Source organism: Tachyglossus aculeatus, chromosome 7 (genome assembly GCF_015852505.1).
Source record: "Tachyglossus aculeatus isolate mTacAcu1 chromosome 7, mTacAcu1.pri, whole genome shotgun sequence".
Taxonomy (NCBI): domain Eukaryota; kingdom Metazoa; phylum Chordata; class Mammalia; order Monotremata; family Tachyglossidae; genus Tachyglossus; species Tachyglossus aculeatus.
The window spans coordinates 37,042,462-37,068,940 of record NC_052072.1 but is presented as its reverse complement, the minus strand read 5'-3'; the positions used below and the strand labels follow the sequence as shown (position 1 = coordinate 37,068,940).

Below are 26,479 nucleotides of genomic sequence, written 5' to 3'. Positions count from 1 at the left end.
TATAATATATAATATTATCACTAATCTCCTCACCATACCTCGCTCTCACCTGTCCCGCCATCAACCCCCGGCCCACGTCCTCCCCCGGGCCTGGAATGCCCTCCCTCCGCCCTCTCTTCCTCCCTTCAAGGCCCTGCTGAGAGCTCACCTCCTCCAGGAGGCCTTCCCACACTGAGCCCCCTCCTTCCTCCCTTTCCCCCTCCCCCCTGCCCTACCTCCTTCCCCTCCCCACAGCACCTGTATATATGTATATATGTTTGTACAGATTTATTACTCTATTTTATTTGTACATATCTATTCTATTTATTTTATTTTGTTAGTATGTTTGGTTTTGTTCTCTGTCTCCTCCTTTTAGACTGTGAGCCCGCTGTTGGGTAGGGACTGTCTCTATATGTTGCCAATTTGTACTTCCCAAGAGCTTATTACAGTGCTCTGCACATAGTAAGCGCTCAATAAATACGATTGATGATGATGATGATATATAGTATGGTAGTACATATATATATATATACACAAGCACTTAGTACAGTGCTCTGCACACTGAGTGCTCAATAAATACGATTGATGATATAGTATGGTATAATGTACTATATATATATACTGCTATGTATGCTATACTATAGTATAATATACTATATATACTACTGTATATGCTATACTATGGTATGGTATATACAGTATAGTAGTGCTATACTATGCTAGTATACTATATATATAGTATATATATAGATTCATTCATTCAATCGTATTTATTGAGCGCTTACTGTGTGCAGAGCACTGTACTAAGCGCTTGGGAAGTCCAAGTTGGCGACATATAGAGACGGTCCCTACCCAGCAGTGGGCTCACAGTCTAGCACGGGGAGGCAGAGAACAAAACAAAATAAAATAAATAGAATAAATATGAACAAATAAAATAAATAGAGAAATAAATTCGTACAAACATATATACATATATACGTATATATATACATATATATATATAATGGTATTTATTAAGTGCTTACTATGTGCAGAGCACTGTTCTAAGCTACTACAACTCAATCGGCGCGCTTCATGCCTCTAACATCAATTTACTCACTGTACTTAATGATGATAATAATTATGGTACTTGCTAAGCGCTTACTATGTGCTCAGCACCGTTCTAAGCGCTGGGCAGGATGCAAGTTAATCGGGTTGGACCCGGTCCCTGCCCCACATGGGCCACACAGTCTTAATCCCCATTTTACAGATGAGGGAACGGAGGCACAGAGAAGGGAAATGACTTGCCCAAGGTCACACAGCAGATGGGGCGGAGCCGGGATTAGAACCCAGGTCCTTCAGACTCCCCAACCTGTGCTGTATCCACTAAGCAACGCTGCTGCCTCTGTCTCGGCCGCCGATCCCTTGATCAGGTCTCCCCTCTGGCTTGGAACTCTTCCTCCCCCCTTTATATGTGACAGACCACCACTCTCCCTTCCTTCCGTTACGTGTAATTCATTCATTCAGTCGTATTTATTGAGCGCTTACTGTGTGCAGAGCACTGTACTAAGCACCTGGGAAGTCCAAGTTGGCAACATATAGAGACGGTCCCTACCCAACAGCGGGCTCACAGTCTAGAAAGGAAATCACATCTTCTCCAAGAGGCCTTCCCTGATTAAGTCCTCTTTTCCTCTTTCATTCATTCATTCATTCATCCAGTTGTATTTATTGAGCGCTTACTGTGTGCAGAGCACTGGACTAAGCGCCTGGGAAGTACAAGTTGGCAACATATAGAGACGGTCGCTACCCAACAGCGGGCTCACAGTCTAGAAATGAAATCACATCTTCTCCAAGAGGCCTTCCCCGATTAAGTCCTCTTTTCCTCTTTAATTCATTCATTCAGTCAGTCATATTTATTGAGCACTTACTGTGTGCACAGCACTGTACTAAGCGCTTAGGAAGTACAAGTTGGCAACATACAGAGACAGTCCCTACCCAACAGCGGGCTCACAGTCTAGAAATCAAATCACATCTTCTCCAAGAGGCCTTCCCCGATTAAGTCCTCTTTTCCTTTCATTCATTCATTCAGTCATATTTATTGAGCTCTTACTGTGTGCAGAGCACTGTACTAAGCGCCTGGGAAGTCCAAGTTGGCAACATATAGAGACAGTCCCTACCCAACAGCGGGCTCACAGTCTAGAAATGAAATCACATCTTCTCCAAGAGGCCTTCCCCGTTAAGTCCTCTTTTCCTCTTTCATTCATTCATTCAGTCGTATGTATTGAGCGCTTACTGTGTGCAGAGCACTGTACTAAGCGCCTGGGAAGTCCAAGTTGGCAACATATAGAGACGGTCCCTACCCAACAGTGGGCTACGTATTTATTACTCTATTTATTTATTTTACTTATACATATCTGTTCTATTTATTTTATTTGGTTAGTATGTTTGGTTTTGTTCTCTGTCTCCCCCTTCTAGACTGGGAGCCCACTGTTGGGTAGGGACTGTCTCTATATGTTGCCAACTTGTACTTCCCAAGCGCTTAGTACAGTGCTCTGCACACAGTAAGCGCTCAATAAATACGATTGATTGATTGATTGATAGAAGGGGGCTCTCCTCCCGTTTGCATCGCCTAGGCACTTGGATTTCTACCTTTTAAGCACTAGATATTCACCCCACCTATAGCTCCCACGGCACTTAATGTGCCCATCCATAATTTATCTTAATTCCCGTCTCCCCCTCTGGACTGGGAGCTCTTTGTGGGCAGGAAATGTGTCTTCTCTTTTGTACTTTACTCTCCCAGACGCCTAGTACAGTGCTGTTTATTCAGTAAATACCACTGATTGATTGGGGTACCTAGTACAGTGCTCTGCATTCAGTAAATATCACTGATTGATCGATATCTATGCCCATGCTTAGAACCACGCTTGACACATACTAAGCACCTAAAATACCATCCTAGTAAAATCCAAGGTCGACTAGACAGTTTTCCTGTCGTGAATGTAGTTTGTTAGACAGTAACATCTTTTTTTAAAAAAATGAGCCAAATGGTAAATTTTAGGACAGGTGGACATGCGTTTATTATTTTGAAATTAAATTTATTGAACTAGGGGTGTTTTCTTTTCTCTTGGGAGTTATCCAAGAAACAGAGAAGCAGCCTGGCTGAGGGGAAAGGGCTCGGGCTTGGGAGTCGGAGGTTGTGGGTTCTAATCCCGGCTCTGCCACTTAGCAGCTGTGTGACTTTGGGTAAGTCACTTAACCTCTCTGTGCCTGTTCCCTCATCTGTAAAATGGGGATTAAGACTGTGAGCCCCACATGGGACAACCCGATCACCTTGTATCTACCTCAGCGCTTAGAACAGTGTTTGGCCCATAGTAAGTGCTTAAAAATACCATCATTATAATTATTAAAATGCTTAAAATGAGGTGATTTTATGTTTAAGCATTTGGTTAAGCAGTCTTCTAGACTGTGAGCCCACTGTTGGGTAGGGACCGTCTCTATATGTTGCCAACTTGGACTTCCCAAGCGCTTAGTACAGTGCTCTGCACACAGTAAGTGCTCAATAAATATGAATGAATGAATGGTTGGGATTTTTTCCTTTTTTTTTTTGAAATTTTGTTGTTTTTAATAGAAATTAGAGTCTTGAAAACTAGAAAAGCCTTAAGAATTTGGCAATGCAGCATACATGCCACGTGACATAGAGTAAATATTTTGCTTTTGAACATGCTGTAGTGGATTTTTGTTGGTAAACCTTAAAGATCAAAGTAACCTTTTCGAAACCATTTCGAAAGTGTATTTTGAAAGAAGCATTTTTAGCCAGAAACTTCAAAGCAGATAGAAAAATCTGTTTTCACCTACACCAATAGCCACGTGTGTTCGTATCTCCAAGGAGTACATACTTAAATAATAACTCAGCCCTGCTTTTTGTTATATTTTAAATTCAAACTCTGAGACTTGGGATTTAGAAACTAGCATCTGAAAAATCTTTTTTTAATCAACTAGTGGTATATATTGTGCACTAATTATAAGCAGAGACTGTACCCAATGCTCAGGAGAATACATTCCAATATAGTTGGGTGACAGGTTCCCGGAAAAGAGGAATTTCAAAGGAGTATTTTGTTTAGCAAAAGTCAAGCGTGTTTTTTGAATAAATCAGAGTATTCTACTTTGGGGAGGGGGAAATGCCTCTATTTCTCTACGCCCAAGACCCTCCCGCGGTGTAGGGAGAGCATCTTCTCTTAATTCTTAAGTCGCTATTAGTTTCCTTCCATCTCCAGGCCAATATTACAAATATTACAAATTTTTCCTCTCTCTGAGGAAAAAAAGGAACGCAATAAGCGCTCATTGAAAACCACTGATTGATCGATTGATTGGAGGTCTGTGGAGAGGCCCAAATGAAGAAGGCTCGTCGACTTTTACCTAATAAACCCAGCTGGCCACCTGTAGTCTTGGGTTCCGTTACTTAGACTGCGCTGGAATAATTTTCACAAATTCAATCCATGTTCATTGTCAGCACCAAACTGCTTTTGGAATTAAACAATACCATAGCGCTTTTGCAATCCTCATATGTGCTTTAGAGTAGCCTATAATATTTTTCTTAGTTTCCCCTAGATTATTAAAAAAAAAATCATTGGCAGTCCAATACGACGTCACTATTCTTTAGCCCTAAATACGATACTTCTGTCAGATTAGTCCTCGAGTGAAAAAAACGGAGTATTTATTTTAACCACTCCTTCCATAGAATTTGATTGAATTGCTCATGTTTGCCGCAGTTTTTCTGAATTTGGAATTAGATTTGAGAAGGCATTTTAATTCACGATTGGTATTTTATAAGCAAGTTGAAATACGTGACCCATTGACAATGCAAGATGCTCGAATTTGATAGCGTTCATTAAAAAATGGGCAGTGTATTAAATAGTGGGAAAATTAATGACAGGACACATTACGTGTCCCCACAGGAAAAAAAAAAGGTGTATCTGTAATGATTTTGTGATTGTGTTTCATTCATGTCTGTAAACAATAACTTGGGGCAGTGTTATTGTACAGTGAATTATATGATAAGGAATTGCATGTTGTGACTTATCTACTAGAAAACCGTAAGCAGTTAACTTGAATTAACGATATATTTCAGCCTTGTTCGTTGACTGTAACCAAGTTTGTTCACAGTCACTGTGTTCTAACACAGCACAAAAATATGCATGAGATTCTGAGTGGGGGAAAAATACGCTTGCCATTGATATAGAACTGCACTTCTCTATTTAAAATAGATTTCCCATTCCATGTTTTCTCGTTTCTTCAACTCTTCATGGGCCTTATTTCAACTGCAACCCTTGAGGATTTCAGTTTCTCGTTTGAATAATTAGACTTTCATATGGATATTTTAAGGTATCAAATATGAAAGGTATACCTAGTTGTTTAACATGCTCTCATCATTAATATGACTTGTGGTATTTTTACAAACTCTTCAAACACGTAAATTACCACATTTCCAAATACAGTATTAATGATTCAACTGCCACTTCCAAGTTTTGACTGGGGCGAATGGAGAAACTGAAGCTAGCATGACTTGCGTTGTCCGTACCTGTATTGTCTTGTTTAACCTTTGCTGCTATTAATTGTAATAAGTTATTGCTTTAACGGCCTCTGGGTTTGTGGAGGATTTGTCATTAAATATAATTAATAAATCTCCAACTAACAGTGATTTCTTTCTATCCTATATTCTTGGGGTATCTAAAAGATACCATTTTTGCTGATCTCAAACATGAATCGAACATTTTTTTTTTAATTTCATATTTCCTTTGGTTGTTTGCTATGGAACTGACTCTGACCACTGTATTTGCAGTTGACTGAGGGGAAGTCTGTAGAGGCAATCACTCTCTTCAAGGTGATTGAAAAGATTTCAAATATTGCCCTCAACATAAAAGTTTGAAAATTCTGATACATTGAAACCCGTAATTTCACTACTCTTGCCATTTTATACTAGATTTCAAATTAGCATTTATTTTCACTTAACCTTGTTTAGGGATATACAGGCCCCTTGTTTGGGGCCTGCAGAATTCTAATATTGATTCCCTGGCGCAAGAAGTATTGAGCTGCAAAATAATTTTGGTCTTTGAGTTTTTAGAGAAAGCACGGTGCCAGAGTAAATAGCTGTACCCTTGTTTAGGGATATACAGTGATTTTTTTGGTCCTGCAGAATTCTAATATTGATTCCCTGGCGCAAGAAGTATTGAGCTACAAAATAATTTTGGTCTTTGAGTTTTTAGAGAAAGCATGGTGCCAGAGTAAATAGCTGTGCCTATTTGGGTGTTTCACAGTTTTTGATAACAACAAATGATTTATAATGTCTGTAGCATACTACTTGAAGGAGAGGAGAGCACAAGAAAATGCTACTGCAGAATTGCTCTCAGCAGATGTACAGTTGTTGGTTTGCCAACCCTGCATTTCAGACCCTTTTTCTTTAAAGCCAAACGGTAAAAGTTTTATGGATAAGCTTTATAGATCCGTTGCATAATTTGTTCAGGAAGTCGTCCTCCCCCTGAGCCAAGCCCCCTTGGTTCCCACCCACTTGTAAAATCTGTTCAAGTAAAAGTGGAAAATGCAATTTTTGAGTAGGAATAAGTCAGTGCTCGATTATCCAACACATGATGTTAGGCTCTTTGCTACCTCTTCTCCTCCCTCTCCCCTTTCTCCCTCCCACCCCTTTTTCCACTCACCTCAGAAAGTGATTGGAAAGACTCCCAGGACACACATCTACAGACCCCTATAGTTGGTCACCTCCTTTAATTTAATGTCCTCTCCGCTGCTACGTTGTAAGCTCCCTGAGGGCAAGAATCATGCCTGCTCGTTCTATCGAACTCTCTCAAGCGCTTAGTAAAGTACTCTGCTCTGCGAATACCCAGAAGGTAATGTTTTTGCTGAAAACCTATAATAAATGATCTTGGGTTCATTATTTTAGATTTAAACTTACTCTAATTCTTGTAGCTATTTTCTGTGATATACATTTACACCATTATTGCTGAGATACGAGGTCGCCTGTTCTGATCGCCTCTAGTACGTAAACAAAAGATAAATCAAAACAAAAACAAGACAAATTCTTTTAGATGCCTTTTCTTGAAACTTTTTTCCCAAATTTTAGTTGGTCTTTCATTTACTCCCCCATTCCACTTTCCTCCAGGCCCTCAACTTCTTTCCCCCCGATCTCCCCCCACAAGGGACAGAGAACATGTTTATTGCCCACCTGAATATTCTTTTCCAGCAATTAAAGTACTCAACACACATTAATTCTTAATCATCATCAATCGTATTTATTGGGCGCTTACTGTGTTAATAAGTACTGTTACTACTACTTTGACTTTTCCATTTTCCAATCACCTCACCTCCACCAAAAACAAAGGGAAGGAGGAGAGAAACATCCAAATTCGAAACTTTAGAAAAATTCTAAAATAATTAAATGAGCTTTGCCAGGGTCACTGTTTTTTAGTTTAATAGATCTTTGGCCTTGAGTTCTCATCCAGAAATGAACCCTGAAAAAAATGAGCACGCAAAGAGCTGTGTTAATTAGAATTATTCAGGAAAACAGCATACAAGCAGCCAGTGTAATATTTTGGGTGTGTGCGCAGGTTTTGGTTGGTTGGGAACAAATTTTTCTTGGTTATTTTTTTAGGAAGGAGATGTTAACCATTCGAGATTTTACTTGTTATAGTCCATATTTTTTTTTTTTGTTAAGTGTGACACACTGTGAATTTTGGCAACCAAATGGCTCGTTTTTCTAAACCGGAAAACTTGCAATACTTTCAAGTTGCAAACGTTTAAAACTATAGAGGGCACTGCGCAAAACAAAGACCTACTCACATTTCTGATTTAAAATGAATTAAAATAAATTTAAAATTAAAATTTAAATTTAAAATAAATGTGAACCGAAACTGCATAGTGTGGTTACAGGAGTCAGCTTCCACAGAGCTGCTTAGGGTGGGCCTTTTGTTCACGGACATTAGACATCCCTTTGTTTTGCCCCTCCTTCTCTTCTTCAGCAGTCATTCAATGACAAGCGTAAAAAGAACCTCTTTTCCCGAAAATTTCCCTTCTACAAGAACAAGGACCAGAGTGAGCAGGAAACCAGTGATGTTGACCGTAAGTATGTGAAGTCCAGTGGAGAATTGCAACACACCTGTAGAAGGGCCTGCTACCTGCAGTTGGTCGTTACCATGGAGACAGTTTCAAGAGCTGCAACAGGTTAATGGACCTCCAACATGATGACTGGCAAGAAATCGATTTTATAAACCAGCAGGTGGTCACCTGTGCAAATCCCTAAACTCTTTTCGTCAAGCAGTTCCTCGTTCGTAGCCAACTAGATGCTGATTGAAGTTCCATGTGCAATAGTTTTCATTTGGAACCAGGATTGAGTTTGGAAATTCTTGCCATAATCTGAATATTTTAGAGAGAAAACATATGACCGAAAAAAATCTGTCGTATACAATCCATTTAAGTTCTTTTGACCATTTTACTTTTAAAATCATCGAGGGTGGTATTCATATACCGGCCTTTGCTTTCCCAGTGCAAGGGGGCTCTTTGAATCGCAAAGGTTCCATTTAGGGACAAAACGCACACCTGTAATGGTCTTGAAACTGTCTCTAATCGTAGGGCCAATTTTATATATTACTGACAACTATTTTCTTTGATTATCTTTTTATTGCTTGCTCTCTGGGGACTACTCTCTGCAGGAGTTCCCTGACGACATGGGATCAAAAGGCCTGAGTAAGTGATCAAAATACCCCCAAGTTTATTTTTAACCTCCCCACCTACAAGCCTACCTTTTTCAGATACATTTTGAGATTGGTGGTAGCACTGTTCTGGCATAAGGAGGTTCATTATTTAGATTGCCTATAGAGTTTCCATGATAACATTCTTGAACTTCTTTATTTACCACAAAATGCAACTTTTCATTTTGTTGTGCCATGCATATTTTATTCATTTTTGTAGTTTTGACGTTTAGTTGTCTCGTGATCTGTTTTTCCATTTTTTTTAGCTTTCAAGTGGTGAAAATTAATACCAGTCCTTATGGGGGTTAGAAAGTCTTCTCTGCCTATTTAGGTTTAAAACTATTATCTTACCTGACACCCTCTTTCCCCTCCCCCCGATAAAATTAGTAGGTCCTGGAGTAAAAGTCAGAAATGTCCTCAAAGTGCAAAACAGGTAGAAAGGAATTTAGATACTAGGAAGTTTTCGAAATGCCCAATGATTTGCGTTTTTAAAGTTTAAAAAAAAAAGATGTGGAAAAAGATAAAAAGAGGATGTGACCAAAAACTACCAGCATTAGCCTCTCCGTTAGTTAAATTGGTAGGAGCGGTGAGTTAGTCGATAGTTATTTCTTGGACTTGCATTGTGTGCTAGAGCATTCTGGGACTCATCTCTTGAAATGGTGATTCATATCTCTGATGCATCTGGGCTTGGTAATGATGACACTGTTATCACCACACATCCAAATTCATTATAAATGTAACATTGCAGAATTATCTCTGAGGTTTAGCACTTTTTTATTGCAAAAATTAAGCAGCGTTTGAGCAGTTTTCTCCATTGTCAAGAGATGCCATTGAATGTCCCAACATAGAGCTCTATGTCATAAAGTAAGATTAAGGAGACTAAATTCAAGCATTTATAAAGTAATAGTTGAAAACCTTGCTTTATTTTAGTGTACTTGTAAAAATGTATTTCATGGGTTAGATGGTTTTAAGCAAAGAGATATTCTTGAACTTCTTAAAATGTATCCATAGTTATGTCCTGACACCTCCTTACTGGAAACGGGGTGCTTGATTCCAGTTAAAATGACCCAACTTTCATATTAGAACTGCGATCTAGGTGGGCAGATTCTGAATTTCATAAACCGATATTTTTTTTTTTTTTTGCATTAAGGCTAGATTAAAGTGCCTTACATCAGAATGCTTGGCTTAGGAAGCAGATTTTCACAGTTGCAAGCTTTTCTGTTGCCCTCCTGACTGGAAACAGGGTGCTTGATTCCAGTTAAAATGACCCAACTTTCATATTAGAACTGCGATCTAGGTGGGCAGATTCTGAATTCATAAACCGATATTTTTTTTTTGCATTAAGGCTAGATTTAAGTGCCTTACATCAGAATGTGTGGCTTAGGGTTTGAGGGAAGTGATTTTTGTACAGGGGTATATTTTCAAAGAAAAAGATAGACATCTTTTTCCTAGGTATTAGGTGCAAAGATGGGCAAATTATTTCAAAGCAAACAGAAGGATCTTCCCTATAACGTGTCCAGTCGTGAACCTAATGACAGTTATTTTGTATGACTGAAAATACCCAAACATTACTTAAAGATGCATTTATGTAATATACTGAGGTACGTTCAGGCCGTAGTAGCTCAACCGATCGAATTTATTGAGTGCTTACTATGTGCACAACGCTGTACAAAGCACTTGGGACAGTTGGCATGTTCCCCGCCCACAACGAGCTTAAGTCTTGGACACTGAGGCAGAGACCATCTTCCTTGCCGCCTCCAACTTATTCCGTGCCCATGGGCAAGTCATTTACCACAATTGATCACGAGATTTCTCATTTGTAATAGAGAGCTGTGGCCAAATAGAAGCTTAGTGGCCCTCTCCCTTTTATTGAGTCAATAGATAAGAATTCTCTGTTCTTCAGTTGACACTAACCCACATATCATATATATATATTTTGTCACATTTTCATAATTTTTGGTGACAATAATAGACTCTTTAAACGAAGTTTTTGACCAGGGTTAATGATTGTGGTGTTTCAGAATGCCAACTACATATTCAGAGCGGCAAATAAAGCCTTTGAATTCTGTCCTCAGTGTAATTGTCAGAACTCTGATTTAAAAAGCCCCAATTTAAAATATATAGGTCTGTGTTTACGAAGATTTTTCTTCATGTTGCTGAGTTGCCAAGAAGATTTGGCCTTTTTTCCGCACTGAATAATGTCTTAGTTATTTTCTCTGTTCCTCAGGCAAGTTCCTGACTATGTGTCTCTTTTATTCTATCCCAAAGGCATCCATTTCTTCTTTATGGCGTAGCATTTTTCTTTTGTTTCTTTTAGAATTTTTTAGGCTTCTAATTGTATTTTCTGGCTACACAGGCACCAGGCTATGTTTCCTTCTCAAACTTCACTTAACTTGCAATTTCCTAACAATAAGTTTTACTACTTTTTATTCTATATATGTTGGGGGTCAGATTTTCAATTCTACTCCTGCTGAAATTCCCTTAGCATCTAGAATGCTCTTTTAACTTGAAGGGATCAAAGGGAGCTCTTGAGTACCAGCTGAGTGAGGTAAATTTGTTGGTGTGCTTAATTTCCCTATCATACGCTACCTGATGTCTTTCCCAAGAAATGTGATTCCTTTCCAGAGATGTGTTTTTATCTCATCCAGTCTGTGCTCTCACTGCCGGTCAAAGGAACAAAATATCTTGTTTTATCTCTGTCGTCTGTAAGCAAAACAAAAATCCCTGTTTATTAAGATCCATTTGATTATCGGAACCAACCAAAATGCTTTCTGCTGCTGCTTCCTCGGAGCAGACAGAGAAGAGAGTGCTTCTGGAAACGGCTCCACAGTCCTTCTGACCCTTTTCTGGACTAGCTCTTTCTCTGCTAAATAACCTTGCTGCTCTCTCACCCAGCAGGTTATGTGATAGAGCCTTTAGGCTAGTTAAATATCAATTTGCCCAAGGTATTTTGTACATGGAATTTGCACAGCAGTTGGGCGAAGAAAAGTAAGGCCTCATTTAATTTTAACAGAACCAAGGTATACATACTGTCGTTTAATAAACTGTCATTTATTGGCGGCCACTCAAAAATTAAACAATTTCAGATACATTTGCCTACCAGTGTTATTAGTTTAATAATTATAATCCATAATCTCATTGATGAGATCTTGCTGTTTTAAGCGTAGATTGATCCTCCAGGGTTACCATTTGATGCGTTTTGAGGAATCTGACCATGGGACCTCAAAAGTGTTTTTAATATGTCAGAAACACAGGATTTGGTTGATTTGCAGTTAGACAAAGCTGGGATCAGAGCAGGATCCCTTATTTTGCACCCAATCAATCAATCTTATTTATCGAGCGCTTACTGTGTGCAGAGCACTGTACTAAGCGCTTGGGCAGTACAGGTTGGCAACATATAGAGACAGTCCCTACCCAACAGTGGGCTCACCGTCTAAAAGACCCAAAGATCTGCAATAAAAATACACAATTTTTGTTGGTCCTCAGGTAAAAATATCGTCTTTGATATTGTTTACTGTAGTGTTATTGGACTGCAAGTTGTGTCAAATTGCATTTTGCGTGCCTGTTAAATGACAAATTCAAGGTAGAAAAGATAGATTAAAAGCGTCTATCCTCTTATCAGGCCTTAGATCTTGCTAAGGATTTCAGATTATCTTAGTGTGTTATACCAACTTAGTAAATGGAATATTGTACTAATAAGGAGTCCCTTTTCTGAGATGATTTAGGGTCCTTTGTCTGAAATGACCTCAATAAGGTAATCAGTAATAATTTTTTTTTTAATTTTGCTTTTATGCTTTACATGTTTATATGTATGCCTCAATTCTTTTTTAATGGTCAGCTTTTCTTCATGTTTGATTTTTGTCAGTCTTCTTTTGAACTCATGACATTTCATGTTTTTCATTTTTTTTCATTGTTGCAATTTCAGAGCATATAACTTCTAATGCCAGCGATAGTGAAAGTAGTTACCGTAAGTGTTTTAAATTCTTTGTAATCCCTGTTATGTTGTTGGTTTGTTGTTGTTGTTGCTTTGTTTGGGGGTTTTTGTTTTTTTGTCTTCAGATTTTTTCTGAATTTTGAAACTTAGATGTTTTGCATTTAGATGGGTAATTGGGGAGAGGTGGGAAAAATGGTTCTTATTAGTATTCCAAAAGTAATAAAAAATCTCTCCAACTCATAACAGAGCTCTATTTTTGCTCTAGTTGCCTTCAGATGCCTGAAAGTTTTAATTTTGCTGCTGCGGCATTTTCAGGACCTAAAGTTAATTTTGGAAAACATAAATTTATCATTTCCATTTATCATTTATCATATATCAAAGAAAATTATCTTCATTAATTTCATTCTTTTTCTGATGTTTTCTTCATCCTTGGGGTACCCTTGATCCATTTTTTAGGTGAAACATCTGAGTATTGTAGATTATATGAAAGGAATTTTATGGCTTTTATTTTGGTATGGCACTTTAAATTAAAATACTTTCTAATTTCTTTTTACTGCTCTCTATTCTGAAAGTAATCTTGATTACAGATGAGTATGGCTGTTCAAAAGGGCCACTTTATTAATATCTTTCTATGTACATCCATACTGACAATATATACTTTTGGCCCTCATTCAGTGGCCTTTAATTTATATTTTTTCTTTTTATGTCCATTGTTCTGCCTAACTGGTTTTTGAATTCCTAGCAAATTGATGTCTTGGGTAAACATTTTCATGGCTTTTATCTGGAGAAACTTCCATAGGTTAGATGAGTTGAGTGAATTTTCAGTATAAAAGTGGTTATGAAAGTATGTACCATCTTATCTAGCTCATTTGCATTAGTTATTTGAAGGTTAGTAACATCCAAGTTGCATGTTTTTGCCTTAAATTGTAACATGGCATTTTTACGAGCAGTTCCTCAAGAATAAACTTTAAAATATTTGCTCACCCATTGCTATAAAAACTTGACATCGGAGTAAGACTTAATATTCTTGATTTCTGAGGTTAAAATAGGGTAAGTGCTCCATGCTTCAGAAAGAGAGAAAATGTTTTTTTCTGCCAATATACAAGATTGGAAGACTTTCATCTGCCACGTGTATCATTTTAATGTAAATGGTACGTGAATGTGTTGAAATGAGTTTACTCATTTCTGGAACACGCCGGAATTTCCAAGCCAAAGTTTTTCAAGATTGATGGCTTTAGGTCAATTATTCTTTCTCCAAATCGCCTCCAGTGGTTTCTTTGTATGTTTTGATAATGGAAAAAACTTAAAATTGTAATCATTGATAAATTGACATGGCCAAATGGCCAAATTAAATTCAGATATTTTTGCAACATCCATCCACTAGTTTGAAGATGTCTTTTGTGAAAACATTTTTTTATTAAAACTTCTTGCAGAGCACTAAAACTTTTTTGAAAAGAGCATGTGGCTGCTGAAGTGTATTTCAGATGCTTGCATTTAAAGTGTTAGAACTTGTGATTATTTTAGAGCGAAACAGAGTTTACTGTCCCTCCTTTACGGCTGGTACGCTTTCATCTGTTGGCGAAAGGGTACGGTATAATCTCTGACATTCTTTCTAACTCAAAGATTTGTTGAGAAGTAGGTGGCTTCATCAACATTTCTTGGAACATTTTTTCAAGTAAACCCAGTAATGTACGAGCTAGTTCAGAAAATAGAATTCTATGGAAGGTTTCTTTACTATGAAAGAGCCATTATGCATGTGTGTCTTTCATTTATATATATATTTACCTAGTAATAATAATAATGGTATTTGTTAAGCGCTTACTGTGTACCAAGCACTGTTCTAAACACCAGGGGAGATGCAAGGTGATCACGTTGTCCCACATGGGGCTCACAGTCCATCCCCATTTTACAGATGAGGTAACTGAGGCCCGGAAAAGTGAAGTGACTTGCCCAAAGTCACCCAGCTGACAAGTGGCGGAGCCAGGATTAGAACCCACAACCTCCGACTCCCAAGCCCGTGCTCTTTTCCACGAAGCCATGCTGCTTCTATTAATACATAGATGTAGAGAGAGATTATAGATTAGCTGTTCTTCTAAACAGTGTTCCTCACAGGAGATAAGGAATAGAGCAGTTATGGCAGTGAATGCCGCAGCTTAGGGGTACTGTATAATTGCTTAGGAAAGTATTGGTTAAAATCATTTTAATGTTGCCTAAATTCTCATACCACTATGTGTGGAAAATTGATGCAGAAATGTGGTATTGTGCCTTACTTTGACAACGCCTAAATAGAAGGTTAGCAAAATTGGCCAGAATATAAGTATAAAACAAATTATTTTAGATAGCTTGCATATCATTGTGTTCCTTTGTATATTTCAAGGCCTGGCATCATTTGCCAACACGTTTTATTTCAAGCATCTTTCCATAACTACTCTGGGAAGTGAAACAGGGAACTTTCCAACACCTCCATTTCTTTCTCAAGGAATGGAAAAAGGTTTTATGTATGTGCTGAATTACATGATTAAGCAATCTCCTTTGCAGAGTTCTTCATCCATATTTCTAACTTTCTTATAGGTGGTCAAGAAGAATATGTCTTGTCTTATGAACCTGTGAATCAGCAAGAAGGTTCGTGAAGTCCACCGAATACTTTTCTTTCTGTGCTCCCAAAGAAACTATACAAAAAAGGAGAGTAAGATATTTCTTAATTTTGAATCAAGGAACAATTCAATCATTTCTTTTATATACACTCCTGAGAATTCGAAACTTTAAAAGATTGATCAATCAGTGGTATTTATTGGGCATTACTTGGGAGAGTGCAGCGCAACAGAGTTAGCAGATATGTTCCCTGCCTGCAACGAGCTTACAGTCTGGATGAAGGGATTGGTCCCAGTTCTTGTCACTGTAGAATTTAGAACCTGTGGAGGAAGCCAAGAAAAAGTAAAATATCTCTTAATGGCATTAAAAAAGAGTCATTCTTTTATTCATTCGGATTTACTGAGCACTTACCATGTGCAAAGCACTGTACTAAGTGCTTGGGAAAGTACAATACAGCAACAGGCACATTCGCTGCCCACAACAAGCTCACAGTCTCGAGGATAAGAAGTGAATGTGGCTAGGACTTCAAATATGATTGGTCCCAGTTCTTGTCCCTATAGAATTTAGAATCTGTGGAGGAAGCCAAGAAAAAGTAAAATATCTCTTAATGGCATTAAAAAAGAGTCATTCTTTTATTCATTCGGATTTACCCAGCACTTGCTGTGTGCAAAGCACTGTACTAAGTGCTTGGGAAAGTACAATACAGCAACAGACACATTCGCTGCCCACAACAAGCTCACAGTCTCGAGGATAAGAAGTGAATGTGGCTAGGACTTCAAATATGATTGCACTGTGAGCACTCTCCCAGCCACAGAGTCCACTGAGAAATTTTCTCTTTCCTGAAGAAGCTTTTTTGTTTTTGCTCCTCTCACTAAAGCCTCCTCCATTAATATCTCAGAATAATTGGATGAAAGTTTCAGCATTTGAAATTTGACACATACAAATGGTGCAAGAGCACCTCTTCATCAAGTAGAAGTGGAGTGTGCTATTGTAGAAGAGTGAGGGGAAAAATGGCAGTTTTTTAAATTATGCCGCTGCCTCTCTCTTCTCCGCACCATCACCGTAGCTCCTCACAGCTCCCTCCCCAGCCCCTCTCACATCTGCAGGGAGGCAGATGGGACTTGAACAGGCTGGCTATTAAAAATAATAATAATAATGGCATTTATTAAGTGCTTACTATGTGCAAAGCACTATTCTAAGCGCTGGGGAGGTTACAACGTGATCAGGTTGTCCCACGGGGGGCTCACAGTCTTAATCTCCATTTTACAGATGAGGGCACAGAGAAGTTAAGTGACTTGCCCATGGTCACACAGCTGACAAGTGGCAGAGCTGGGATTTGAACCTCTGACTCCAAAGCCCGAGCTCTTTCCACTGAGCCACGCTGCTTCCCCTGTTGCAACTCTACCCACTGAAGTAGCTCATCCTGATCCAACATTCCTGAATTGTGTCCAATCCTTGCGCACTTGTAGATTAAACATATGCGGGGAAAATGTTTTCAGGACCATACAAGAGTTTTATCTGGAAAGAGATTAATGCATTTGAAAAATTATGCATTGTCTTATATGAATATGCATGGAGAGAATAAATATCAAATATGATTAATAATGATGGTATTTGTTAAACGCTTACTATGTGCAAAGCACTGTTCTAAGCGCTGGGGAGGTTTACAAGGTGATCAGGGTGTCCCACGGGGGGCTCACAGTTTTAATCCCCATTTTACAGATGAGGTAACTGAGGCCCAGAGAAGTAAAGTGACTTGCCCAAATCAATCAATCGTATTTATTGAGCGCTTACTGTGTGCAGAGCACTGTACTAAGTGCTTGGGAAGTACAAGGTGGCAACATATAGAGACGGTCCCTACCCTACAGTGGGCTCACAATCTAGAAGGGAGAGACAGGGAACAAAACAAAACATATTAATAAAATAAATAGAATAGATATGTACAAGCAAAATAAATAAATAAATAAAGTGATACGTTCAAAGTCAAACAACTGACAGTTGGCGGAGTCAGGATTTGAACCCATGACCTCTGACTCCAAAGCCCGGACTCTTTCCACTGAACCACGCTGCTTCTCCTTTTATTGATTTATCTTTCGGTAAATTATTAAAATTATCATTAAAACTAAAGATAAATTATCGATTTATCTTTCTAGTTAGTTATACCCGACCAGTGATCATTTTGGGACCCATGAAAGACCGAATAAATGACGATCTGATTTCCGAGTTTCCAGACAAATTTGGTTCGTGCGTTCCACGTGAGTATCAGGAAATCTCTTTGCCATTTTTAGTAACATTATTTCTTTAATTGTGACCCCTAGATAAAAGTTGTGTTCATTGTATAAACTTTCTTTTCTAGTCCCCAGGCCAGTGAACACTTCAGATGATTTCTTCTGAATTTTATAGTGATCACTCTCCTTCTCTTTGGTTTCTAATTTGCCTAGAAGTGGCTTAAATGGAACAGTAGTGGATAAGCGTCGTTGTGCTTCACATTGACACAGTGTTTCTCTTTAGACACAACTAGACCAAAACGAGATTATGAGGTAGATGGACGGGATTATCATTTTGTCACCTCCCGCGAGCAGATGGAGAAAGATATCCAGGATCACAAGTTCATAGAAGCCGGCCAGTACAACAATCATCTCTATGGGACAAGCGTTCAGTCTGTGCGAGAAGTAGCAGAAAAGGTAAGCGTTAAATTGGGTTGGGTATAGCTTCCAACGGGTTACGCTGCCTGATAGAAATGAGAGTCCAACCTTGCAAAATCAGATTAGTTCAAGAACGCCCAACACCACACCGTATAAGCTTCTTTAAAGAAATTTTGTCATATCGTCGTCCTCATCATCATCAGTGGTATTTACCGAGCCCTTACTGTATTCATTCAGTCGTATCTGAGCGCTTACTGTGTGCAGAGCACTGTACTAATCGCTTGAGCACTGTACTAAACACTCGGGAGAGTACAGTACAACAGAGTCGGAAGGCATGTTGCCTGCCCACAGCAAGTTTAGAGTCTAGAGGTTGACCCGGACATTAGCATAAATAACTTATAACTTCATCTTCTCTTCATTTTAAATTAGGGGCTCAAAATGGTACCCATCCAAAATTGAACAGAAGTGGCAAGTTCAGGAAATCTAGAGTAGGCAGGAAAAGACAGGTCCAAAATCAAACGTATTAAATAGCTATCAAAAGTCAAGACGGTGCCTTAACCCTTATGAATCTGGCAGTTAATGTACAAGGCAGTAAGCGTGACTGATGTGTGAAGAAATGTAGTTTTTTCCTCAGTTCCAGTTTTCAGGCTTCTCATAAAGTAGACAAGAATACTTTCTTTAGTGTCCCTCTTCTACAAAGCGGTTTCCCCTCAAGTTTGGATAATTTCTCCAACATTTTGGGTTGAAAATAGTCTTCTTGGGGGGAAACCGTTTTGTAGAAGAGGGATGTTAAAGAAAGTATTCTTGTCTACTTTATGAGAAGCCTGAAAAATGTAATCGAGGGAAAAGAATTTCTCCAACATTTTGTGTTGAAAATAGTTTTCATTGAGTGTTTTAGCCCATTAATCATTCTCCTAAAATGTAGATTTAATATGCTAAAGTTGTGATGCAGCAAGACTTTTGCCCTGCCACAAGGTTGTTTGTGTTCCTGCAGATGCCTATTTTAGCAAAAAAATTGTGCTGTCTCATCCATTGTTTCAAAGGGAAATGAAGCATTAGCGTGAAGGTGGCTCAAAAAGCATTGAAGTTACACCCGGTAAAATTCTTAGTAAGGTTTGACAGCAATTAGTGAGATGCACCATTATTTTATATCTTAATTGCATTTCCTCTCCCGAACTTTGGAAGAGAGGTGGAAGAACATCGAACAAGCAGGAAGATCAAATTAGAAAGCCAGGCTTTGTAACTCTCGGAAATGTATTCCCGAAGTGATTGAAAGTGTGCTCCTGCATTTACATATCCTCCTTTTGTCCTGTTTTAGGGTAAACATTGCATTCTCGATGTGTCTGGGAATGCCATCAAGAGGTTGCAGATTGCCCAGCTGTATCCAATCTCCGTTTTTATTAAACCGAAATCAGTGGAAAACATTATGTGAGTTTAAAATGAAAAATAAATGATATAAATGGTATTTGTTGAGCGTTTACTATGTGCAGAGCACTGTACTAAGTGCTTGGGGGAGCACAGTACAACAGAGTTAGCAGACATTCCATGTCCGCAACAAGTTTACTCTAATTCAGCGCTTAGAACAGTGCTTTGCACATAGTAAGCACTTAATAAATAATAATAATAATAATAATAATGGCATTTATTAAGCACTTACTATGTAGAAAGCACTGTTCTAAGCGCTGGGGGGGTTACAAGGAGATCAGCTTGTCCCACAGGGGGCTCACAGTCTTAATACCCATTTTACAGATGAAGGAACTGAGGCACAGAGAAGTTACGTGACTTACCCAAAGTCACACAGCTGAAATTGGCAGAGCCGGGATTTGAACCCATGACCCCGACTCCAGAGCCCGGGCTCTTTCCACTGAGCCACGCTGCTTCTCTGCAAATGCCATTATAATCCTAGTTGCAATCCTTTTTCAGAGTATGAAGTGTTCTAAAATGGAAGGGGGATCTGTCCCCCCCCCCCAAAAAAAAAAAAATTCTTAAATGGATTATTTAGGTAGCCCTCTTGATATAGTCAAAGTTTTCACCAAACTCAAGCTTTGATTAAAATAGGAGTGCTTGGATTTTACAGGATTGATAATTGCCCTTGTGTAACTTTTCATCACAGGGAAATGAATAAACGTCTACAAGAGGAACAAGCCAGGAAAACGTTTGAAAGAGCCATGAAACTGGAACAAGAATTTACTGAACATTTCACAGGTTTGCATGACTTGGGCCATACTGGGCATAAACTTATTAGGGGACTATGAGAATTGAAACGTTATTATAGTTTGGTTTTAACACTCTCCTGTTTCCCGTAAACTAATATCCATCACTTTCCATCCCCTTGCCCCCTTCTACCTCACCTCCCTTCTCTCCTTCTCCAGCCCATCCCGCACCCTCCGCTCCTCCGCCGCTCACCTCTTCACTGGGCCTCGTTCTCGCCTGTCCCGCCGTCGACTCCCGGCCCACGTCCTCCCCCTGGCTTGGAATTCCCTCCCTCCGCACGTCCGCCAAACTATCTCTCTTCCCCCCTTCCAAGCCCTACTAAGAGCTCACCTCCTCCAGGAGGCCTTCCCAGACTGAGCCCCCCTTATTCTCTGCTCCTCCTCCCCTCCCCATCACCCCCACTCCCTCCCTCTGCCGTACCCCTTCCCCCTCCCCACAGCACTGGTGTATATTTGTACATATTTATTACTCTATTTTATTAATGATGTGTATATATCTATAATTCTATTTATTTTGATGGTCTTGACACCTGTCTACTTGTTCTGTTTTGCTGTCGTGTCTCCCCCTTCTAGACTGTGAGCCCGTTGTTGGGTAGGGATTGTCTCTATATGTTGCCAAGTTGTACTTTCCAAGCGCTTAGTACAGTGCTCTGCACACAGTAACCACTCAGTAAATACAGTTGATTGAATGAATGATGTCAGTCGATCAGTGGTGTTTATTGAGCGCTTACTACGTGCAGAGCACTGTACCAAGCCCGTGGGAAAATACAATACAAAGAGTTTGTAGGTGTGATCCAAGGAGCTTACCGGCTGCATCAAGTGAAAGCAGAAAGTTCTTCCAGTTTGTTTAATTTGGTCAAAGTAGGATTTGGGGAAAACCTTAGTCTAAACATATCCACCCCAGCACTTAGTGCCCGGCACTTAGTAAGTGCTTAATAAATACCATTTTCTCTCTCTGTCTCTTGCTCTGTCTCTCTTCTTCCTTCCTTCTGTCCCTCCCTTCCTCTCTCCCCTTTCCCCCTTCTCTCTCTTCTCCCTCCACCCCCAGATTAACAGTGATTTCCATCGGTGATCATGCCAACTTGTACTTCCCAAGCGCTTAGTCCAGTGCTCTGCACACAGTAAGCGCTCAATAAATTCGATTGAATGAGTGAACCTAATGTCTTGAAATAAAAGAACATAATTTCTGTTCTCTGGTTCCTATTTCTCAGGTCAGTTACTGATTCCTTCCACTAGTAATTAGGAAAATATGCCTAACCTGTTTGATTTCAGTTGGCTTGAGGCTACAAAAGCAATACTTTACCGTTAAACTTTCCTTTCATTCTAAGTTTTATCATCCCCCTAATTTAAAAATCTCTCTTTCCTATTATCGTTTATGTCCCTTGATTTTTCCCTGTTTTTGGGTAGTCTCTTAAATCTTCACTTTTGTTGAGTGAGCGGTATCAGGAAAATCATCCCTTCTGTTAATTCCTTGATCTTTCTTTTTCCCCCCTTTCCAAACTGGTGGCAAACTCAATGCTCTATTCAAGATCAGTAATACAAATTTTCTTAGGATCTATTGTACCTAGAGTCATCTTGACTGGGAAAATGAAATTCCCAGCTCAGAAAACCCTGGCATTTACAGTGGTTGTACAGTTCTTGCTGCCATTGAATCATTTTGCTGGTTTCAGTGCTTCCCCTTTTTTTTCCAGTCTTCTGCAGTTTTCTGAACACCATTAATTTTAGAGCAACATAATAATAATAATGATGGCATTTATTAAGCGCTTACTATGTGCAAAGCACTGTACCACTCATACCATCTTCTGTTTTGAATGGACCTTTTTGCTTGGGTCCAACATAGTTCTCCGTTGAGTATTTAGACTGTATTTGTAAGCTCTTCAGTTGGACCAGAGTAGAGAAGCACCGTGGCTTAGTGGAGAGCATGGACTTGGGATTCAGAGGACAAGGATTCTAATCCCGGCTCTTCCACTTGTCTGCTGTTTGTCCTTAGACAAGCCACTCAACTTCTCAGTGCCTCAGTCGCCTCATCTGTAAAAATGGGGATTAAGACTGTGAGCCCCATGTGGGACAACATGATTACCCTGTATCTCCCCTAGTGCTTGGCACATAGTAAGCACTTAACAAATACCATTATTATTATTATTATTAAACGGTTTCTTTACTTTTTTATTTTTAATTTTACTTAAATTTTAAAAAATTTACTTTCTCACATATGTCAACTTGATTTCTCTGGGTTTTAAGTAACAGCGATTCTACTACTGATCATCATGTCCAAAAGAAGGATCACTTTTCATTCTATCCATTAAAGTACAAGTGTTAAGTACTGGGACATATATAAGGGAAAGAGTCCACCTAGTTTTCTTTCACTGTAGGTGTATTTTTCTAATGTAAGTAATGCAGTCTTCCAGAGTAAGCTTCTCCCACTCTTTCTTTTTGAAAGGAGATGCTAGCAGGACTAAGTTTAGTTCTGAAAATAAATGAAAGAAAAGTTACCCGCCTAAGGCACCCTGAACGTGCCCAATCTCATCTGATCTCGGAAGCTGAGCAGGGTTGGGCCTGGTTAGTACTTGGATGGGAAACCATTTGGGAAAACCGGGTGCTGTAGGCTTCAGCTCTGAGAGCAGTGCTTGACACATAGTAAGCGCTTAACAAATACCATCCTTGTTCTGATCATTTTCATTATTTCTCCTGGAAATCGCACCAATAGCGAAAATACTAAAAATGTAAGTCAGTCTCTTTTCCATTTGCCCAGAGCTGCGTGGCTCAGTGGAAAGAGCCCGGGTTTGGGAGCCAGAGATCGTGGGTTCTGATCCCGGCTCCGCCACTTGTCAGCTGTGTGACTTTGGGCAAGTCACTTCACTTCTCCGTGCCTCAGTTACCTCATCTGTAAAATGGGGATTAAGACTGTGAGCCCCATGTGGGACAACCTGATCACCTTGTATCTACCTCAGCCCTCAGAACGGTGCTTGGCACATAGCGCTTAACAAATACCATCATTATTCTTGTCATTATTATTATTACTTTCCCTGGGCAGGTCATCAAGACTCTCTTTCCAAGGCCGATTTGTACCTTCGCCAGTAGCCCTGTTTTTGCTCACACTGCTCTGGGAATCAGGAAACCTGGGTTCTTAAACCCGTTCTGCCCCCAGGTGAAGTTCAGCACACTTTCTTGGCAATGTGCTACACCCTTGTTGGCCTTGTCACTTCCTGCGCTCCGTGCTTCGGTGGGAAAGTGAGCAGCAGGGACGAGAGAGAGCCTGAGTGGTGTTGGGCCATCCCCGACACTGTAATCCATTCCTGTGGACAGGTTCCCATTTCTGAAAAATAAAAAAAAATAATAATGATGATGATGGTATCTGTTAGGCGCCTACTATGTGCCAAGCACTGTTCTAAGCACTGAGGGTGGTACAAGGTGATCAGGTTGTCCCACGTGGGGCTCACAGCCTTAATCCCCATTTTGCAAACGAAGGAACTGAGGCACAGAGCAGTTCAGTGACTTGCCCATAGTCACGGAGCTGGGATTCGAACCCATGACCTCTGACACCCAAGCCCTTGTTCTTTCCACAGAGCCACGCTGCTTCTCAGGATGGAGGCTCATCCGTCGCCTTTCCCGACAGGAAACTCTTCCCATCCCTTTTCGGCTAAACCTGCTAGGATCAAGTAGTCCATGGGTGGGATTTTATTGAGCACTTACTGTGTGCAGAGCCCTGTACTAAGCGCTCGGGAGACTGCAACAGAGTCAGCAGACAGGTTCCCTGCCTACAACAAGCTTACGGTCCCGAGGGGGAGGCAGGCGTGAACAGAAATAACACCCGTCTACTTGTTTTGTTGTGTTGTGTGTCTCCCCCTTCTAGACGATGAGCCCGTTGTTGAGTAGGGACCGTCTCTATATGTTGCCGATTTGTACCTCCCAAGCGCGTAGTACGGTGCTCCGCACACAGTAAGCGCTCACTAAATACGATTGAACGAAATGAACGGACACGGCGTGTAATTAAGATCTGTACCTACGTGCTTTGGATGTGCAGCTGGCTCGTTTCTCACTCTCTTTTCTGCGGTACAGCTATTGTACAGGGCGACACGCTGGAAGAAATTTACAACCAAGTGAAGCAGATCATAGAAGAGCAGTCTGGCTCTTACATCTGGGTCCCAGCCAAGGAGAAGTTATGAGGACGGACGCCGTTTTTTCTCGACTTTTCCCGATGCCATTTACTTCGTTTGGTACCTCTTATGCTCCCTTACCCCCGGGGTCTGCCTTCAGCGCACACATCGCGTCGGGTCACCCGTCCATCACGTTCTGCAGTCCCCCTCATCTCTAGCATCTGGTATCCCTTTGAGTTCGATCATCTCCGTCATCGTGCGTCACCGTTGGTTTGTTGCCATTTTTCCCAAAATGAAGGTGGAATGGCCTGGCCAGCTATTAAGGGCATGCGGGGGGGGGGGTGGGGGGAATTGTGGAAAATTCCTTAATGTTTAAGGGAAAGTAACTTTCAGAGATTTCCAGAAAAGCTTTATATGAACCTTCTTTTAAAATTTCATAACAAAAGTGGTCTTACTCAGTTATTTAGTAATTTATGAGCAACTTTGCACGCTTGACTTTAATAGCATGGTTTGGCCAACGTAGATTGCAAGTTTTGGTTTTTCCTGAATTCTCTTGTCACATCCGATACGTTCCGTTGCAGGCAGTGAAGGAAAATCTTTAGTTTTTTATTTCGAAATTAACATCTGGAGTAACGTTCATAATTTCACGAGGGATATTCATTTTCATAAGGATTATTCTTATAGTCTATTTTTTCATATTTTTTGCCAATACAGTTGGCTAGGAATAATGATATTACATGTTTTTAATCCTGCTCACGCAGCACTATTTACAATGTCTTACAAAGTTGTTTATAGATAATCATCACATTTTCTGAACTGAGGCCGTCTTTAGGTGCTAAGAGAAATCACCTTTTACACGTAAGGATAACAAAATTTCATAGGCAAAAAAACAGACATCACGGGTAGTGATGCAGTGATCATTATGGCAGATGGAAAAGGAGTGTGATTCATAGCCTGAAACTCCAAGTGTATTCTTAGGGGTCAGATTTTAATGAGTATTTTACCCACAATAACTGCCTATTTTGTTATAATAAGATATATATTAAACTTTCTTTAACTAAACTCTGTAACTGTGGGAATTATTTTCTTTACATAGTTGCACACACAAACACACACACATATATATATATACATATATATATATATAAAATATATATTTTTCTTTTACCACCTACTCCTAACTTTTTGTTTTGTTTTGAGAATAAATATAAATTAGAATTTATCTTAATCGTATGAAATGCAATGGGGTCTGGTGACTGGATAAAAACCATTCGGGGCAAAGGAGCTGCAAGAAAACGTTTGGGCAGGTTCTCCTCTTTTCTGCAAATAATTTCAAAATGTTTTCTTTGGTCCCTTCCCTTGCCCTCATTCTCTTCTCCCTATACCAAATAGACCGGTCAGGGGCAAAACTCCATTTTTTGTGTACATTTTCACCTCTAGACTGTATGCGTCTCATATCTTAGGTGCTCTGCACTGGAGTTGCACAGGTCTGGTGCTGAGCAGTTCAAAGCAGTTGAGCAAAATGTTAGAACCGTCTTCAGGCGTACATTTCTCCGGTCCTAATATTGTTGGTATTTTGCCCACTGCTTATTTGGAATTGATTGTTTATTGAAGGCATGTTTCGACAGCCTCCTCCCAACTGTTGATAAACCAAATCAACAAGACTTGTCCCATGTTGTCCATTCCGTTTGTCAGAAAGGGGAGAACAGCTAATAAACTTTATCGTATGACATACTTGTTGAATGTGTCTTTAATCCACGTGGTTCTGCCGATGGTGAATTCTCAGGAACGGGTCACGTAAGGAATAAACCAGCCGTGAATTCTTCAGCCATCGTTCGGCGAGGCAGTTGGAGAGATGCTTTGAGTCTTGGGGTGGGTTAAAAGGCACGGCTCGTATTTTAGAGTTGCAGGGAATGTGTTGGATCAAGTCATCAGCAGTGCCTGCTTTTCATTTGGGGCTCAGGTGAAAGTGGGGTGAGAATTTCGGGGGGCGGCGGTTGGGTTGGGGAGTAAAGTTTCAAAGCGATGATAGCACAGGATGCCACCATCTGGGGTCGTTTCCATCTTGACTAGAAACTCTCGGGTCTAGTTAGAGACGAGAGATGAGCATGTCCCGAGGGCCCATTGCCCCTGGGGAGTGGGTAGCTGTGCTTGCCCTGGGGTTAATAAATTGAGTTTTTGCATATGTGTTATTTTGGGGGAGTTTGGAACCATTTTTCTTTGGACATTCATTCAGGGCCAAGAGACCGGGAAACTCTTATAATGATCCTAATTTAGCCAA

General features: G+C 40.0%; 1 protein-coding gene across 13 annotated transcripts in view; it reads left to right on the top strand.

The window, feature by feature from the left end:
- Window positions 1–25,932, top strand: part of DLG1 (discs large MAGUK scaffold protein 1) — a 241,181-nt gene extending 215,249 nt beyond the window's left edge. For 6 of the 13 annotated variants that reach the window (XM_038749480.1, XM_038749484.1, XM_038749490.1 and 3 more), the window contains 8 exons: window positions 7,989–8,088; window positions 12,643–12,684; window positions 15,223–15,273; window positions 17,397–17,498; window positions 17,755–17,927; window positions 19,207–19,316; window positions 20,002–20,093; window positions 24,161–25,932. In XM_038749480.1, coding sequence (XP_038605408.1) covers window positions 7,989–8,088; window positions 12,643–12,684; window positions 15,223–15,273; window positions 17,397–17,498; window positions 17,755–17,927; window positions 19,207–19,316; window positions 20,002–20,093; window positions 24,161–24,267 — 777 coding nt within the window. In that variant the 3' untranslated portion in view covers window positions 24,268–25,932. Of the gene's footprint in view, window positions 1–7,988; window positions 8,089–8,678; window positions 8,713–12,642; window positions 12,685–15,222; window positions 15,274–17,396; window positions 17,499–17,754; window positions 17,928–19,206; window positions 19,317–20,001; window positions 20,094–24,160 lie in introns of all 13 variants that reach the window. The other 7 variants (XM_038749488.1, XM_038749483.1, XM_038749493.1 and 4 more) reach the window with 3 other exon arrangements.
- The last annotated feature ends 547 nt before the right edge of the window (window positions 25,933–26,479 follow it).